This window comes from Dromaius novaehollandiae, chromosome 25 (assembly GCF_036370855.1).
Source record: "Dromaius novaehollandiae isolate bDroNov1 chromosome 25, bDroNov1.hap1, whole genome shotgun sequence".
NCBI lineage: Eukaryota > Metazoa > Chordata > Aves > Casuariiformes > Dromaiidae > Dromaius > Dromaius novaehollandiae.
Genome location: NC_088122.1, coordinates 5,260,074 through 5,277,118, shown reverse-complemented (window position 1 = coordinate 5,277,118; position 17,045 = coordinate 5,260,074). Strand labels below are relative to the sequence as shown.

At 59.3% G+C, this 17,045-nt stretch overlaps 1 protein-coding gene across 4 annotated transcripts in view; it reads right to left on the bottom strand.

Moving 5' to 3' along the window:
- The window catches only part of CSNK1G2 (casein kinase 1 gamma 2), a 43,623-nt gene that overhangs the window by 6,789 nt on the left and 19,789 nt on the right, over nucleotides 1-17,045 (bottom strand). For all 4 annotated transcript variants that reach the window (XM_064497226.1, XM_064497225.1, XM_064497224.1 and 1 more), the window contains exons 2-3: nucleotides 9,712-10,209; nucleotides 466-506 (exon numbers count right to left, since the gene is read on the bottom strand). In XM_064497226.1, the coding sequence (XP_064353296.1) occupies nucleotides 466-506; nucleotides 9,712-9,898 (228 nt within the window). In that variant the 5' untranslated portion in view covers nucleotides 9,899-10,209. The remainder of the gene's footprint in view (nucleotides 1-465; nucleotides 507-9,711; nucleotides 10,210-17,045) is intronic.

The following is a 17,045-nucleotide window of genomic DNA, read 5'->3' as shown; positions in this document are numbered from 1 at the left end:
ACAAAATGGAGATGAAGCCTCAGGGGATGAGGAGAGAAAACCAGCCCACGTGGGAACCAGATCCACCCCCTTCCAGAGAGATCCAGGTGCTGGGGAAGGCATTAACGGGACCAGGTAGTAACGGCGACCAGCCCCTCCTCGTGCTCTCTCTGCTGCTGGTACCGGCTAAAGCACTGGTAAGCGCAGACCACAGGGAAGTCCTGGGAAAGCGAAGACCCAGATGGTCTCTCCTCAGGCCCAGACCTCCCCACTCGCAATGACGCTCGGTGCCTTGCATGGCCTCAATTCCTAAAGGTGAGCACAGCTCCCCTGCCCAGCCATCGCTCCCCTGCCCAGCCATCACCCATCGCAACTGGTTCGGCTTCAGCCACTTTCACCCGGCTGGGCTGGGTGAACCATCACCTTCCCCGATGGCCCAAACATCAGCCCCCACCGACACCCCGAGGAGGGAGAGAAAGGACTCACCAATTTGATAGCTACGTATTCGTTCGTGTAGAGGTTCTTCCCTGCAGGGAGAGACAGGAGAAAGGTGATTGAAAGCGAGCCAGCTTTCACGCTAACTCCACATCACACCAGCTGCCGTCCCCCGAGGCCTTCGGGGCTGCAGAACGTCCCAAGCGGGTTTGGCGGCTCCCAGAACGTGCAAACTGGCCTCGAGGCATGAGCGAGAACAGGATCGCGCTGTGCGGAGTTGCAACACGCCTGTTAATTACCCCCAGATGGGCTACCCGGATTCCTCCGGGATTGGCAGCCTCCCGGGATGTAACCGGCCACCGCAGGAGCAAGGCTGGGGCTTGCTGTTTCTCCTAGCTACGTCCCTGCACGGAGAGGGCGATGCCTCCGGCCGTTCCTCCTCGGAGGGCTGGTGCCCTGCTCTGGGGGAGATGCCCGGAGTCTGTGGGCAGCACTTTGGGGCCACGCTGAGGGTGGCAGGGAGGAAAGACTCCCATAAGCACGTGGGTGGCTTGAGGTGCTGCAGCTGCCTGTGGTTCAAGGACACCACAGGGAGTGGGACATCCCTTACCCAGGGCTGGGGTCGCTCCCGGGGATGGCACTACGGGAAGGCGCAAGGCAACACTCCCCGCTTTGGCCTCCCCCTCAAGAACCAAACCACAGGGCTGAAAACCCCTCTCTGCACAGCTCAAGCTCCAGGCTCTGGGACGCTGCAGACCCAGGTCCTCTGCTCCCGAGGGAGCTCATGCTTTGGGGAGGTCTTCTCCAGCACAGATCCACACAGAGATCCAGCTGAGGGAGCAGCAGCCAGTGTGAAAAACCATGCCAGCCCCCACGCAATGCATCTGCTCCCCAACTCAGCCACTCTGTGGGGTCTCTGCAGCAGGACAAGCCATGCAGAGAGCTGTCCTGGCGAGTCCTCTGCCTCCTGCAACTTCTGAGAGCTGATCGCACCACCGCATCGCTGGAGAGGAACGGCTACATCTTCCCGTTGCCCATGGGGCCTCGGGAGAGAGGATCCAGGCTGGGCAGTGGCACTGGGGCTGGTGGCAGCCCTGCAGTGACTGATTTACACCAAGACCACGGCACAAAGCCTGGCTGGCTCGGATGCCTGGGCTGGCAGGGCAGCAGCGATGTGGTTCATGGTGACGGCAGCACGGTGAAGGCTCCTGGGCAGCCCGAGGTGACCGATGCTGACTACTGATCACCTTCTTATCCTTCACATGCTTAGAGATGGCATCCAGGATGAGCTGTTCCACCACTTTTCCAGGGATCGAGGTGAGGCTGACTGGCCTGTAGTTCCCTGGGTCCTCCTTGCCTTTTTTGAAGACTGGAGTGACATCAGCCTCTTTCCAGTCCTCAGTCACCTCTCCTGTTCTCCATGTCCTTTCAAAGATGATTGAGAGTGGCCTAGCAATGACGTCCACCAGCTCCCTCAGCGCTCGTGGGTGCATCCCATCAGGGCCCACATGGACTTGTGGATGTCCAGTTTGCCTAAATGATCTCTAACCCAATCCTCTTCAACCAAGGGAAAGTCTTCCTTTCTCCAGACTCTCTCCCTGGTCTCTAGGGTCTGGGATTTCTGAGGGCTGGTCTTAGGAGTAAAGACTGAAGCAAAGAAGGCATTCAGTATCTCGGCCTTCTCTGTATCCTTCATCACCAGGGCCCCTGCCCCATTCAGTAGCAGGCCTACGTTCTCCCTAGTCTTCCTTTTGTTACTGATGTATTTAAAGAAGCCCTTCTTGCTGTCCTTGACATCCCTTGCCAGATTCAATTCCAAACGGGCCTTGGCCTTCCTAGTCTCATCCCTGCACACTCAGATGACATTCCTATAATGCTCCCAAGTGGCCTGTCCCTGTTTCCATCTTCTGTGCACTTCTTTCTTATGTTTGAGTTTTGCCAGGAGCTCCTTGTTCATCCATGCAGGTCTCCTGCTCCCTTTGCTCGACTTCCTTCTCATTGGGATGCACCACTCTTGAGCTTGGAGGAAGCAATCCTTGAGTATTAACCTGCTCTCCTGGACTCCTTTCCAGGGCCTTATCCCACAGGATTCTTCCAAGAAGATCCCTGAAGAGGCCAAAGTTTGCTCTCCTGAAGTCCAGTGTTGCAGTCATATATTTTGCCCCGCTTCCTCCTTGCAGGATCCTGAACTCCACCATCTCATGGTCACTGCAGCCGACGCTGCCCCCAGCCTTCACATCTCCAACCAGCCCTTCCTCATTTGTTAGTATACGGTCCAGCAGTGCACCTCTCCCCGTTGGCCCCTCCAGCACTTGTGTCAGGAAGTTATCAGTGCTCTCCAGCAACCTCCTGGATTGCTTGTGCCTTGCTGTGTTGATGGGAGCTGTGAGGATGCTTAAAGTCCCCCACAAGAACCAGGGCCTGTGATCATGAGGCTACTTCCAGCTGTCACCTCACCTACCTCCTCTTTCTGATCAGGTGGCCTGTACCAAACACCTACAACAGTGTCACCCATGTTAGTCTGCCCTTTAATCCTCACCCATAAGCTCTCGACCCGCTCATCGTTTCCCCCTAGGCAGAGCTCCATACATCCCAGGTGCTTCCTCGCGTAAAGGGCAACTCCCCCACCTCGCCTTCCTGGCCTGTCCTTCCTCAAGAGCCTGGAGCCATCCATGGTGGCATTCCAGCCCCGTGAGCTATCCCACCATGTCTCTGTAACTGCAATGAGCTCATGGCCCTGCGACCGCACACGGAGCTCTAATTCCTCCTGTTTATTCCCCGCGCTGCGTGCGTTTGGTACAGGCACTTCAGAGAGGGATTCGAGCGTGCTGACCCTCACGTCCACCTCAAGTCCCTGCCACATTAACAGCCCAGGCTGATACGGACCTTTCCCACCACCAAAGCTGGACACGGCTGCTCCCACGGAGGGTGTGGAAAAGGGAGGATCAGGGCAAGGGTCTGGGAACAAACTGAACTATACATAGTGTCTGCACACCACGCTGCTCGCCCCAGAGAGCCGGGGGGCAGGAGGAAGGTGCTAAAGGGATCCTACATCTGGGAAGCGGCAGCACTGCCTCTGCCCCAGGTCCACGAAGGAAAAGAACAAAGTAAGGGGAAAATAAAGTAAGGGGTTTCTGAAAAGATCTGAATGCTTCTTCTGCCAGAGTCCTCCGGGCAAAGGGGAGTTAACGGCGGCAGGTCCCCTCCACGGCACGGAAAGCCAGCAGACACGCGATCGCACTCCCCGGCATGTGCGTCTCTGACGGAGCTGCATCTGTCTCCTCGGATTTTCTCCAAGCAATTTGCTCAGGGAACAAGCTCCTCCTGGCATAAGATTTCATCTGCTCTGACTGCTGCTCTCCACCTGAAGCAGCAATAAATCCTCTCCGGGTGACATCAGAGCCAGCTGCTGAGAGCCAGAGTCGGTGGCAGGATTACGGGAAGAGGGATGAATGGGAGATATTAACAGAGCAGCTCCTCCCGGGGATGGGCTCTGCAGCCAAACAGTGGCTCAGTCCTGCTCTCTGACGGACGACGCTGCCTCGCTGAACCTCTCCCATCCCAGGGGACCTTCCCAAGTCGCTCTGTCTCCTGCCTCTGCAGGGATGGCGAGGAAAAATGAAATCTCTCAACCACGATCCAGAAGTAGCTGATACGGGAGGAAAGAGCAGGAGAAACGTCTGGATATCACGGGGGTATGCCGGACCCAGCGTTTCCAGCCCATCGCTGATGGACATTTACTGGGGGGAAGATGGGATATCCCACACACCCGTGCATCGCTCAGAAGAGTCCAAGGAAACCCATGGTTCACCGGGAACTCGACTGGGGAAGGGAAGAACTGGAAATCCTAATGGGCTTCAGCCCGGTCCCCTCACCCCAGCGGCGAGCACAGTCACACCTGAGCTCCTGCAAGGTGGAGAGAAGGGAGCGAACAGGGAGGGAGGAGAAACGCGTGCAGAGCTTATCTTCAATGCACCTCAACCTGTGTTTAGCAAGCTATCGCAAGGGAGAGCAAAACACCACCACGGGCTGTGAGGGATGGGGTGGGAGAGCCCAACCAGGCAGGCCTGGCTCTGCCCATGACAACGGCAAGGCCATGGCCAAGGTGGCTCCAGCCGCGGGGCTTTCAACGCGGCAGCAAGAGAGTGATAGAAAACTTGCTGCATGAGGTCAGCTCTGCGGCTGGGCTGCAAAGATGTTTTTGGTGTATTTTTACAGGCCTGTTCCACACTGCCACTACTGCTTTCAGCCTGGGGAATCCTCTGGCCCACCACTGCCCCCACGGCAGCTTTGGAGATCCTCGCTGGTGGCAGCAGTCGGAAAACCAGCGTTCTCAGGCTCTAGGTCCCGAAGTCAGACAAACTCATCCTCCTCTGCTCAGCTCTGAGTGTGTAGGGCACCCGCAATCCTCAGATCCCTGCAGTGCCAGGGGATGAAGACGCATGGATGAGGACATCCAAAGTCTCTTGGAACCTACTCAGGTTCAGGTGCAGGTTTCCCACCACTGCCCTTGAGGACACGAGCCAGTTAAGTCCAAAAATCGCCGCTGCCTTCAGAGTAGTAACAAGCAACCAGGGAATTCACAGCAGGATTTTCCCCAAGGTTTGGCTGGCTCTGAATACACACAGGAAGGGAGCAATGGGGACCTTGGGGACACCTGCCCGAGGGGCAAAGCGAAACGCCCGGGCCAGCACAGCAGGGACAAGCCATGGGGCAAACGCTGCCCCTGGGGTGGGGACCCGCAGGGAGGGAGAGGGGAAGGACACGGGAGCATCTGCAGCAGCGACGTGCTTGGGGACGTCCATCCCCCTCCCTGCGAGGTGGCATCTGCCCTTTCTCTTCCCATGGAAAAAAACCCAAGATACAAAGACAAGAACTGGGCTATCGAAGAGAAGGAAATAGGAGGGGAAAGTAAAAGTGAAAGAGCAAGGAGGCAGGACTCCTGGGCCCCTTCCCCCAGCAGGACACAGCCCACGTAATGGGAACTGTCGGCTCCAGCTGCTCCTGGGAGCGGGAAGGCTGGGAAGCGGCGCCTGTGACTGCCCCCGCGCCCTCCTCTCCTGCGAGCGCTCCCAAATTACGAAGACTTTAATATCTAGAAGCTGCTGGAGTCCCCGAGCTGCCGCGGGGGAGGACACGCCGCTTGTGTCACGTTTGAAAGCCGACCGTGGCTTTCTCTTGACCCCGTGCTACGGCGCGAACCGCCCGCCTCCATCCCCGAGGCGGGGTTGGCAGCGGTCGGATCCAGCACCTGCCTCTGCGCATCACGGCCGCCCGCCAGCCCCCGGGGCCGGGCTCGATCCGCGGCTCCGCGCCGGGAGCCTCCGCGACCCGAGAACGCGCAAGGACGTCCCCGGCGACGCAAGCGCGCAAAGCACGGCGCGCTCAGAGCGCCCTGGGTTTTCTCCGTTACCTTTCGAGCACCCGGGATGAAGCCCCGGAGTAACCGGGGGCGGCTGGAGACCGTCCCCAGCAGTCGTGTGTTCACATGGCCAGGACCTGTCCCCAGGACCTGTCCCAAGGACCTGTCCCCAGGACCTGGCCCCGGTCTGGCCGCAGCAGAGGCCTGGCGCTGGCTCGGATGCTGCACGAGGCCACGCTCCCCTCTCCCCCCCTCCAAAACACTGGTTTTACCTTTAAAAAGTTAATTTCCATCTTTTAACTTAGAAGAAGAGCTGCTGCATTTCCCTTCTGCTGCCAGAAACAAAGGGAGCAGGGAGGGAGGGGAAATCCCCAAAACATGGAAGAAACCAACTTGCCAAGTTTGCTGCAAGAACAAAAGCGAAGCCTCGCCGCCTCCTGTTTTCCTGCCGCTCCGCGTTTCCCCTCCTGCATCCTCCTCCTCCCGGGGATGAAGGCTGCCCCCTCGCAGCTCTGAAGGCTTGCGGGAGCGCGGGATGGGGCCGGGTGTCGGGACGGGGCCGTAGCGGAGCCCCGGCAGGGCTGTTCCCGGCCCCTGCCTCCTCCTTGCGCCGAGGGGAACGGTCCAGGGCCGACGGGCCGGATCAGTCCACCCCGGACTGAGCCGAGGCTGCCGGCTCCCGGCTCCGAAACGCAGCGCGGGGAGGCAGCCCGCCCCGGAAAGCGCTGCCGGACACCCGGCAAAGCGTCCCCTCGGGCAGGAGCGGGTGGCGAGGCAGCAAGGCCCCGGGCCTGGGTCAGAGGAGGTTTTGCATTGCCCAGGTACTTTGTTTCCAAGCTTTTTGGTTCGCGTTTGGTTTTTTCTTCCTCTCCCCATGCCCCAGCCCGCCCCGAAGCGCCACCAAGCAGCTGCCAGGAGCAGCCTGTGATGACAAATCCTAATTGCAAGCTAGACATACCCGGCCGGTATCACAACCGGGAATTAACACCTAAACCACAGGCAGTGAGAGGAAACACCGGAGGACGGCTCGAAGGGGAAGGCGAGGGAGCCCGGGGCTCGGAGCCAGCCCGGGGAGCCGCATCCTGCTCAGGCGGGATGGCGAGGGACCAGCGGCACCGGGCTGGTGCCAGCCCCGGCAACGAGGACGCGCCGGACACCGCGGGCTTTCGGCCAACACGCGCACACCTCCTCGCTGCTTTGGGCACAGGATGATTTTCCGCCGGGATCCTCTTTTCTGCCCGGGCCCTGGCGTGCTTGGCCTCGCTCACGGCAACGCGAGGAGCTGGCAGAGGAGGAGGGGGAGGAGGAGGGCGGCACGCTCCCACCCGCCGCTCGGGCGGCTGCTGGGCCGGAGCCCGGTGCTGGGGCGCACAAGCCGCCTGCCAGCAGCTCCCTCGGGCCCAGGATTTCGGAGGGCAGCATCCAGCTCCACCGCTGAGAGCTGAAGAAGTCGCCTCCAAACGTGTTTTTGCAAGATCCCTTGGTTTTTTTGCAAGGAAAAAGTGCAAAGAAGGTTTAGGAGTTTTTGAACCTGGAGCAAATCCTTTTGGCCTCTGCAAGCGGCCCGGCTCGAGGACCGGCCCTTCAAACCGAGTGCCCGGAGCCTGCTCGGGAACAAGCCCTACTTGTGCCACCACCGCTGGACAGCGGGATCCCTCCGGTCCCTTGCAACGTGGTTCGAGGCATCCCCACTTTCTGCTAAGCCTTGAAAGCATTCCCGAGCCCTGACGCAACTCGAGGCACACCTAAGGAAGAGGGGGATGCGATTTTAGGAGAAAAGCCACATAGCTGTGGCTTCTGCTGCTGCGGTGAGATCCTGCGCGTGGGCCGCTGCCCCGTTATGGTTAAGGGCGGGTGTTACGGGGGGCGACGAGCTAGGAAAACGGCCCGCGAGGACTTGGAGCGTCTCTTGCCAGTGACAAGGACAAATTCTCCCAGGGAGAAGCGAGCACCACGGAGCCCCAGCTTCGCCGAGAGCGAGAGCTCCCTCGCTATCCTTCCGGCCACGAGCCAAACCGCTCCTGGGCCTCTGCGGCTGCTCGGCTCCGCCAAACCGCCCAGGGTCACCTGGCGCGAGGAGGAAAGCGTCTGCTTCCACTGCAAGAGCCTCGGATCTCACGACCCATCTCGCTGTGATCCAGAGGCTCAGGCAGTGCAGGGGAGGGAAAGGGATGCGCCTCGGCGCGAAATGGCAGCGTTTCTCGTACTCTGGGTAAAGCGGAGCACGAGAGCAGGATGGATGAGCACAGCTCCCCCAGAAACTCGTACCCACCACAGCACGTCCTCCTGCAAGGAGGAGGAAAGCACGTGCGGGTGGAAGGGACCCTGGCCACCTCCGCACTGCTCAGAGCCCTCTGCAGCCAGAGCGGTCGTCTCCCCCTGTCAACACTGTGCCTGGGGGACCGACACCAGGAGCTGCGGCATCCCCAAGGGGCCCAAATCCACGGGGAAGGAACAAATCCCCAAATCTAGCAGGGAAGGCGTGAGCCTCCCTCCTCCCACAATACCTAGGCCCGGAGGAAGGATCAGAGCTCTTCCCTCCAAGACGGACCCTCCGTGGCTAAGCCTGAGCGCGGGAACCACTCGGCTCGATTGTAAACAGAGTGTTTTCCCAAGCTCTGCAATTAAGCTGCGATGCCATCGGGGAGGTTCAGGACCAGGATGGTTTAGGCTGGCACCAGGCAGTCTGTCACGCTAGGAAGAGCTAACATTAACTCCCCGCAGACAGAAGCGGCGCTCAGAGGTGGGTAAACTCACCCCACCCTCCGCGCGGGTGCCCAAGCCGGGGGCGGCTCGGCCGGGCTCCCACCTCCTGCTCACCGCGCATGCAAGCAGCTCGCTGAGACTGCACTTCCCACGGGCTTAGCTTTGAGCTCGGTTCGAGAAGGCGCTGCTTAAAATATCCTGGAGCGCCGAGGCCCGCAGCCATCCCAGGCTCCCGGCCCATTCCGGGGAGCAGCTCCGTCGCGTCATCCTACAGCCCTTTCCCAAAGCAGCCGCAGCCAAGGGCGATGCTTTGCCTGGCAGAGACTCCGTCGACACGTCCAACTCGCATTCCCGGAGACATCCAGCCCGCGCTGCTGGCGCAGCGGCACCCGGCACTGCCAGGCCTCTCCCTGCCGCCCGATACCAATCTCGGAGTTCAAGGCTGGCTGAAGAGCTCCCAGGGCACTTCGAGTCCTTGGGAGAGGAGCAACGTACCCACCCTCGAACTAGGAGTTTGCTTCAACTATTTCCTGCTTAATTTAGTTAAAAATGGAAAACAACCATGAAAGCTTTCTGGTTTTACTCAGCCCTTTCTCCTTCCCTTGCATAAGCTTTCAGAAGCATCTCTGAAATAACCAGTTTCAGCAACTGGAGAATTTATCTGGAATAAAATATTGACTGTTTTCCCCAAATGCTTTCCACAGCAGACCCAGCAGCACGTGTTCCCCATGGCTCTCCATCCTCTCCCCTGAAGCACCCGGAGCAGCGAGACGGCTGCTTGGAGGGCAGCACCACAAGTCGGGGGAGATGTGGAGAGACCACACCAGCATCTTGGGAAACGTTATTCCTTAAGCGTTCCCGAGGCAGGGCCACACTGCTGGCCTGGGGTACCCCGAGGCCACCTCCGCTTTGAACAGACAAGACTCCGCTTTAACGCTTCCCAAAATGTCCCAAAAGAGCAATAACCATGGAGAAGAGATGGGAAACACCTCTGCACGCAGTCCTTTAGCTCTGTGATAGGCTTTGAAAGACCAAGCACAGGGTGAGGAAAAGGGGATGCTGCAAAGGAAGCGCGGTGCATCTGCGGCGTGCAACGCTGTTAACGCCTGTATCTGCTCAACACCTTACGGCTGGCGGCTGCAGGTGCACACCAGTTCCTCCCGCCGCAGGAGGCAGGCGACAAAGCAACCACCGCACACGTTATAGCGAGGACAGCAGGTCCTTCTCACCTAGACGGAGCTCCCCGAAATTGCCGCATCCAATCTTCTTGCCGACGCGGAAGTTGGGACCCACCATTAAGACTCCCGAGTTGGTTCCAGCACTCCGGCTTCCATGACTGCTCCTTCCTCCACCTGCCTTGGACATCCTTTTACCTTCCTCCAGCTCCCCTTTCCCTCCTCTCTTATCAAAATCCATAAGTTTGTGATACCCCGGCCTCTCCACGGTTACGCTGCTGCCATACAAATCCAAGAGCTGCCGAAAGTTGAGGGGGGAGGAGAAAAGAAAGCAGGACTCTTCTTTGTCAATACACCATCACGGTGTGCGATGGGAGGGCGGGGTGCGGAGGAGGAGGGATGAGCGACCACCCACGGGTGCCGGGCTACTGAAACGTTAGTGCTTTCCGAGGTCCCGCTGCGATTGTCATCGTCGCCTGCTACAGGGAGCTCTTTGGTGGCGAGAACATCCTGCGGAGAGGGTCTTCCCAGGGCGGCTCCTCGGGCGTCGAGCTGCGGAAAGAAGGAGAAAATTAGCAAGAGGGAAGCGGCGAGCAGGCGATTCCCTAGAGCAACGTGGGATCCAGGCTCCCGCTCTCAGCTCAGCAGAGTCCCTCTAAAATCTTCCCTGCTTTACAGATAACTCCCACGGACGGGGAGCGCGGTTCGTTAGCGCTGACGAAGGCCGGGGAGCGGCTGGAGGAACAGCACCGCTGCGGGGAGCCCAGCGTGCTGCTGGCTGGCCTCCCGGCCGGCAGCGAGGGGAAGCCGCAGACACCGTCCCCTCCCGACGTCACGGCCTGACTCACCTTCAGCCGGAGGGAGGGTGGGAGCCCCGGTCAGTTGGGAAGCAACGTTTCCGCAACTGCAAGAGTTAGGAGAAGGCTGAAGGATCAGGGAGAGACAACCCTGTGCCACCACGGCCCCTTCCTCTCCTGCCACACCAGAGCTGTTTGCAACTCCTGAACCACTTGGGTCACTTCTACAGCTACGTGTCTGGCCACGGCAGGAGGTGAGATGCTCTACAAGCCTCTCCAGGTCAGGGCAAGAAGTCACTTGGGGAGAACATCGCCACGGGGAAAGGCCGCGGGAAGGCCCCGCACGTGCTGGCCCAGGCGCCTGGGCCCCCCTCGCTGCTGCTCAAACCCGACAGCCCCCAAGAGCAGAGGGCGGCTGCAAATCGTCACCCTCCAGGGAAAACCCACAAGGGACGTGCAATTTCCTACGAAGCAAAAAGAGGATATTCGCCCCACGCACGGGCTCGCCGGGAGGATCCCCGCCGGTCGGGAGCTTTTGGCTTCCTCGGGGTCCGGCGGCCGAGGCCAGCTGAGTCAGAGAACTTCCCCCAAACACGAGCCTTGGTCACGGCCGGGACCTTTGTGCCAGCGATGCCGTGCGGGGACGAGGACGTGGTTTCTGAGCAGCCATGATACGTCTCAGCCTGCCCGGGGGGGACGGCGGGGCTGGGAGCAAACAGGTGCCGGCTGGCAGGACCCAGGACCGGCTCACCAGCACGAGGTCCCTACACCAGCGTGAGGTCCCACCTACACCGGCACGTGCACCTTGCGCCCACCGCGGATGGACGCACCACTTGCCTCTATGGTTAGCTCCAAATTCCCTTCGCTTCCTCCTCGCTCACAACCGAGCTCGGCTTTTTAGGGGGAGGCACCAGGGAAGGTGGCCCCTCCCCTCTTGCCCCCTTCCCTCGCTGCTCGCCGGGCTCCCGTTGCACCCACCGCAAGCCCCGGCACCGCGGCCTCAGTGCCCGCGGGTTAAACAAGCAACCCGGCACCCTGACGCTCAGCCAAGCCCCGTAAAACTTTTTATGGGCTCACACTAGCTATGAATAATAATAAAAAAGGCTTCTTGTGCTAAAGGGGGCATGGGCGGAGGGTTTAAGAGCAACAGAGGGAAAAAGCTACCCAAGCTGGAGCTTGGCAAGGGGGAAGGATCTGCTGCGGGAGGCTCAACGGAGCGGAGAGGGGCTGCTCGCTGGGACGGCCCCGCTCTCGGCCCTGCCGCCTTGCACCCGCTGCGGGAAAATGGGTGCACCCCAGGCCTGGCCGCTGCTTTTTGTCCATCCTGCTGCGGGCACCACAAAGTGCAGCAAATAAGAAGGGTCGTAGCCCTGGGGGGGAAACTGAGGCACGCAGCCCCTGCCCCGTTTCCCCCCCCGCTGCCGTGCGGCAGCTCCCTTCCCCCTGCGGCAGCGGAAGCAGGCTGGGAACGGGTGCGGAGCAGGGCTTCCCCGCGCTTTGCTCTGCCCCGGCGCGGAGGGCGCCCGGGCGGCACGTGACGTCCCCTCCGCTCTTCACTCCACCGATAATTTCCGGCCCAGCTCCTGCTGCTTCGGCCTCGCCGAGCGTTTGGGGGCCGCCGTGCCGGGATGCGGCTCCTGCCAAGGAGCGGCACGCACCGGGGGAAGCGGAGGCGGCCGGCCCTCCGCCATCCGTGCCGCTTCATACCCAATTTTCGGCTTGAATCAGACCTTTATGCTCGGTCCGGGGGGATTTCAGGCGCAGGCTGTGCGGAGTCAGGCGGCCGCAGCCAAGGCAGATCCAGCCCCCGCGGTCGGGTTTGTGGGTTTTTTTCTTTTCTCCTTTAAAGGAGTTACGGTCCAGTCCCTGCAAGGGAATTGCAGACAATGGAAGGAGACAGAGCCCTACCAGAAGGGAAAAAATAAGTTCCCAGTCTTAATAAATACGGCTTCCTGCGTGGAAGAGAGCGGGCCGTCTGCCCCGGCCGAGGCGGAGGCTGTCCATGGCGTAGCGCGAGGCTCCCGCGCCGCAGGCTGCGACCGCGCGAGCAGCCCAGCTCCAAAGCCCCGTCTCAGCAGAAGCCTCTAAACAGCGTCCGTGCGAGTCGCCCCAGGGACGGGTTTCAGGCAGGTTTCCCACCACGTGGCGTAAAGGAACCTCTAGTTTTTTAAAATCAAGAAAGTTGAAATTAGGAGTAGAAGCATTTGGCGAGATGCCAGGACTCTCGTTGCTTGAGAGCAAAGAGCCCTTCTGGGTTTCTAGAGGAGCCTCTGTTTATTAAGGCACAAGTAGCCTCCGGATGAGCAACAGGGCACATGCCCGGCCCTGTCCCCCGGGTGCAGCAGGAGCTCGGGAAGAGCCTCCCCGATAAAGCCGACGCACTCGTCGCGTTTTGAGCGAGAATCCTCACCCGCAAGGTCGCGCCGAGACGAGCGGCATCAGAAAAGCACCTCCGAGGCTGGATGCGTTGGCCTGATTCCAAATGCGATGCAAAAAGGAGACTAAGAAAACTTTTCGCTCTCTTTGGGGAAAAGAGAAAAAGAAAAAAAAAAAACAGCCTGAAGTTTGGTATTCCAGCGCAAGCCGTGGTCTTAAAACCAGCCAGCGCTCCCCTGCAGCGCCTGCAGTTCAAGTGCTCCAACCCAGGGAACCTGAAAGCGAAATAAACTGCGGACAAGTGCAAGCGACTTCAGCACCTCCCCGAAGGGAACCACAAAAACACCGAAAGTTTCATAAAGGGGGCAAAATAACACTCCGAGATCATTTAAACCCAAAGAAGGGGTTCTCTGTTTGAGGGACTGGGCTCTTTTTATTTGCCATCTGGTTTCTGAGCTCGCCAGCTCTGCTCCAGCCACATTTACGAGCTTTTCCCTGCGCAGCTGTACGGGCAAGAAGAAGGGGGGGTTTAAAGGAAAGCGGTGATTCTCATGCTATGCCGTGTCGCTGGGACCTGGACTGCAACAAAGATTGTAAACATGCTCAGGAGCCTCCCAAGCAGAGAGCACTGAAAAATTGTCTTTGGAAAAGTCTTTCCTGCCTAGCGAAATCTCGTGGCCACCGAGAAAGGATTTGGACAATAACGTCTGGGGCATATTGTTCTGGGCCCCTTATACACACACGGAGCTCCTGGCCGAAAGAGGTTACGATTAACCGGGGCGAGACAAAGGAGGGGAAAAGGAGGGAAAAAAATAGCGACCTAGAGCGGTGAAGCGGTTTCCCCATGGTCACAGCACAGGGCAGCGTCGCTTTTTGGAAGAGTCCAGGTGTCCCGGGGAAGCCAGCAGCCCCCTCGGGCTGCGATGCTGCTACCGACTCACCGAGACTCGACTCTGCAACGCCTCATCTCCGCGAGCCCTTGGGTTAGTTGCTCAAAGCCGTTTGCTCCGCGTACTCCGCGCTTGGTGAGCGAGGGAGAAACACAGCTGCATCCAGATGAAAGGGAAGGAAAAGCTTCTCGGGAGCAGGAAAAAAGAGAAGCCCTTGACATCGCGCGGCTCGGAGCACAGATCACCACCAATTAAAAGCTAAAAATAATTGCAAATACCCCGATCTCCCCAAGGGCAACCCATCAGCCGGCTCCCAATATGACAAGCCCAGATCCAGAGCAGATCAAAAAAGCAACCGGTGGCCTTCCACCGCCAAGACCAAAACCAAATCAATTGCAAAAGTTCCCAGAGTCAGCCGAAGGCCTCACTTACAAGAAGCGGATCAAAAGTCTTAAAAGCAAGGAAGATGCAGCATGTTTAAAACAAGCTGCAGATGGTCCCAGGTGACGTCTAGAAATGTTTACGGTTAAAAACGTATTCCAGGCTTCAGCGCCGGCAGCCAATGCCGGCCATTACGAAACGGGGAAAAGCTGTGACGTGACGCGAGTGGAAAGGCAACGGGGCTGCTGGAAGCCACCGGCTGCTGTATGATCCGCAGATGCACCAGTGGTTGCCTGTTTGCAGAGATAACCCTTGCCTAAGGCCTTGGAAAGAGCTTCCCAAGACCTTGGATGATTTGCCGGGTCAGAGACCAACCTGCAGCTAGAAGATCTTCAGAGCCCTCTCCAGGACCCGCTGCCACACAAGCGGACGGCTTTTCAACACCGCCATCCCCTGCACTCTGCGTTACAGCTAAGAGCCAGCAGGAAAATATCCCAAAGCCGATTCCTTTTATGGTCCTCCTCCCCGCGTTGAGGAGTAGCTAGTGACTTCTACGTCCTCCACCTCCCGACGCTGGTGGGAGAGGGAAAGAAACCACCTTGACTTGGGATGAGGCTAAAAGTTTGCTGAACGTGGGGGATGGAGTGCTGACGCGGAAAGTCTTGCGCGTTTGAGAAGCTGGGAAAGGGCTGCAACGCCGGAAAGGGATCCAAGTGAGTTTAAACTTCTTAATTTTATAAACAAGGCAGCAAAGAGGTACATGAACAGCAAGAGCGTGATGGCAACACCTAGCCATTGATCTGTGCCCTCAGGCTGCATCAGGCCTCCTGACAGCCGAGAAGAGCAGGAATATTTTCGGTATTTGACCCCGGCTCCGACAAGGGCCCTTCCAGGTCGAGCAGGCTCCAGAGGGGAACAAGACATCTGGGGGGGGGCCGTGAGGAACCTCAGAATGAAAACAGGGAGGGCAAAAAATTCATCCCGACCTAACGTAGCGGTGTGAAAGGTCCTCCTGAGACGCAAGCTTAGGCCCGCGCCTGCATCCTCCACGCGGCCGCAGCTCCCACGTGAGCCTGGGGCAGCCGGGAGCAGAGCGGGGCGTGAGCGGACGCTGGATGAGGCCTCGGCTGGAGGAGCAACCCCAGGGTTGAAGTTCCTCAGCTCTGCTCTTGCTGAAAGCTGCCAGAAAACCAGCCCATACAGCGACCATGACAGGGAAACCCAGTGGACTTTCCGAGATGTAAAAAATGATCCAACTGTTTGTCACAGGGAAATTCATGTTCAAACCATACTTGTCCCAACAACCAATTCGAGCAGTACAAGCAGACAACCCGTACTGCGGTGACAGCAGGTATATCCACAAGCACAAAGGCACAGTCAGACCCAGGGTTACTCAACTGAGGTTCAAGAACAAGTTTAAGCAAACTGGATCTAGACCACTTACACGGGGGGGGGGGGAGCATGCAGACAGGGACCGCCACAGAGCTGTAATGTGGGGCAAAGCAGGGAAGCGATTCACTTCCAGCCCCTTCAGCGGGAAGAGAAACCCTCTCCCCATGCCATCTTCTTCCCCTTTCCCCCCATGCGCACGCCAACGCCGCGCGAGAAGGCACGGGCAGCGAGCGCCCCAGCGGAGGCCTCGCGCCGAGCGCGTCCGTACGCGCGCAAGACGCTGCGACGAGCACGTTCTCGCTCCTGCTGTCTCCCTCGGAGAGGTGGCACCGTGCTCCGCAACGCGCTGCCAAGCTCCCGGTGACGCAAGCCTGAACGTTTATGAGAGCTGGGTGGATTTCGGAGGAAACAAGACAACTGGAGGAAGGGTTTTTTTTAAGGAAACGAAGAGTCCTTCCAATAACCACGTTCAGGCAGTTCAAAGCGGTCTTCTGCTACGGGACAGTTGTGCATTGGAAGCATCTCCTTTGCCCCCTGCCTCGGGTGACGCTGAAGGCTCCAGCAGGATCTCCTGAGCTTCCCGTCTCATGGACGAACATCCTTCCACAGAGCTGGACGCGGCAGCACGGACGCAGCAGGGCACCATCAGCCCTGTCCCAGCACAGAGGGGCCCAGGAGGTGCTTCTTGAGAAGATGCCCAGACGTGGGTCCGTGCTCTTGCCAGCTGCATCCCCAGGAGGAGGAGAGAAACCTCACGGATGGGAGAAAACCCGGCCCGATTCACCCGCTCCAGGGACGTCTCCTTCATGGACTGAAGCGGCAGGTGGGAGCGGGCAGCACCCGGAGCTCGTTCCACATTACATCCCCCAGAAACGCCAGCAACAGCTCTGGTTACAGGAGACCTGAGCAAACCTACCAGGCAGCAGAGTCCTCACAACAAAGTCGGACCAGCTTGTTCTGGCCCAATTTCCTCATTATCCATCAAAGGGAGAGAAGATGACATGCCTTGACCGAGGACACCCAGGCAGCGCAGGGAATATGGCCTGGGCTTTCCGGGTGCCAACGTCTTGCCTGCCACAGCGCAGGAGTCACGCCAAGCCTGCTGCCACGGAGGACCAGCTGCGTCTCGCCGGGGGTGGCGAAGCAGCCAGGCATGGGACGGGCTCTCCCCTTCCAGGGGAATCCCTCAAAACCGGGCAGCCCCGAAAGCAGCCACTTCTCCCAGAAACGCACGACGCCGCGCGGCTTCTGCTGACCCCGGCGCGCAAGGATGTCGCCACCGGCCCGGCCAGGCAGCCCGCGCCCAGGCCTCTCCGTGGGCTCCGACGTTCGCTCCAGTTTGCAGCGAGGCAGGAGCCAGCGCAGCTCCGTTGACTCTATTTCCTCCTCCGCGCACCCGCGTCGGCACAACAGGAAGCTCTTGTTAAACAGTTTGTTACTTAACTGCTGCTGCGGAGCCATCGGGGAACTCGGGCGCAAGAGGCGGCGCGTTGCGGGAGACGGGGAGTCCTGTGCTCAGCGCTGGGGTTTGAGAGCGCTCAGCTCTGCCGCT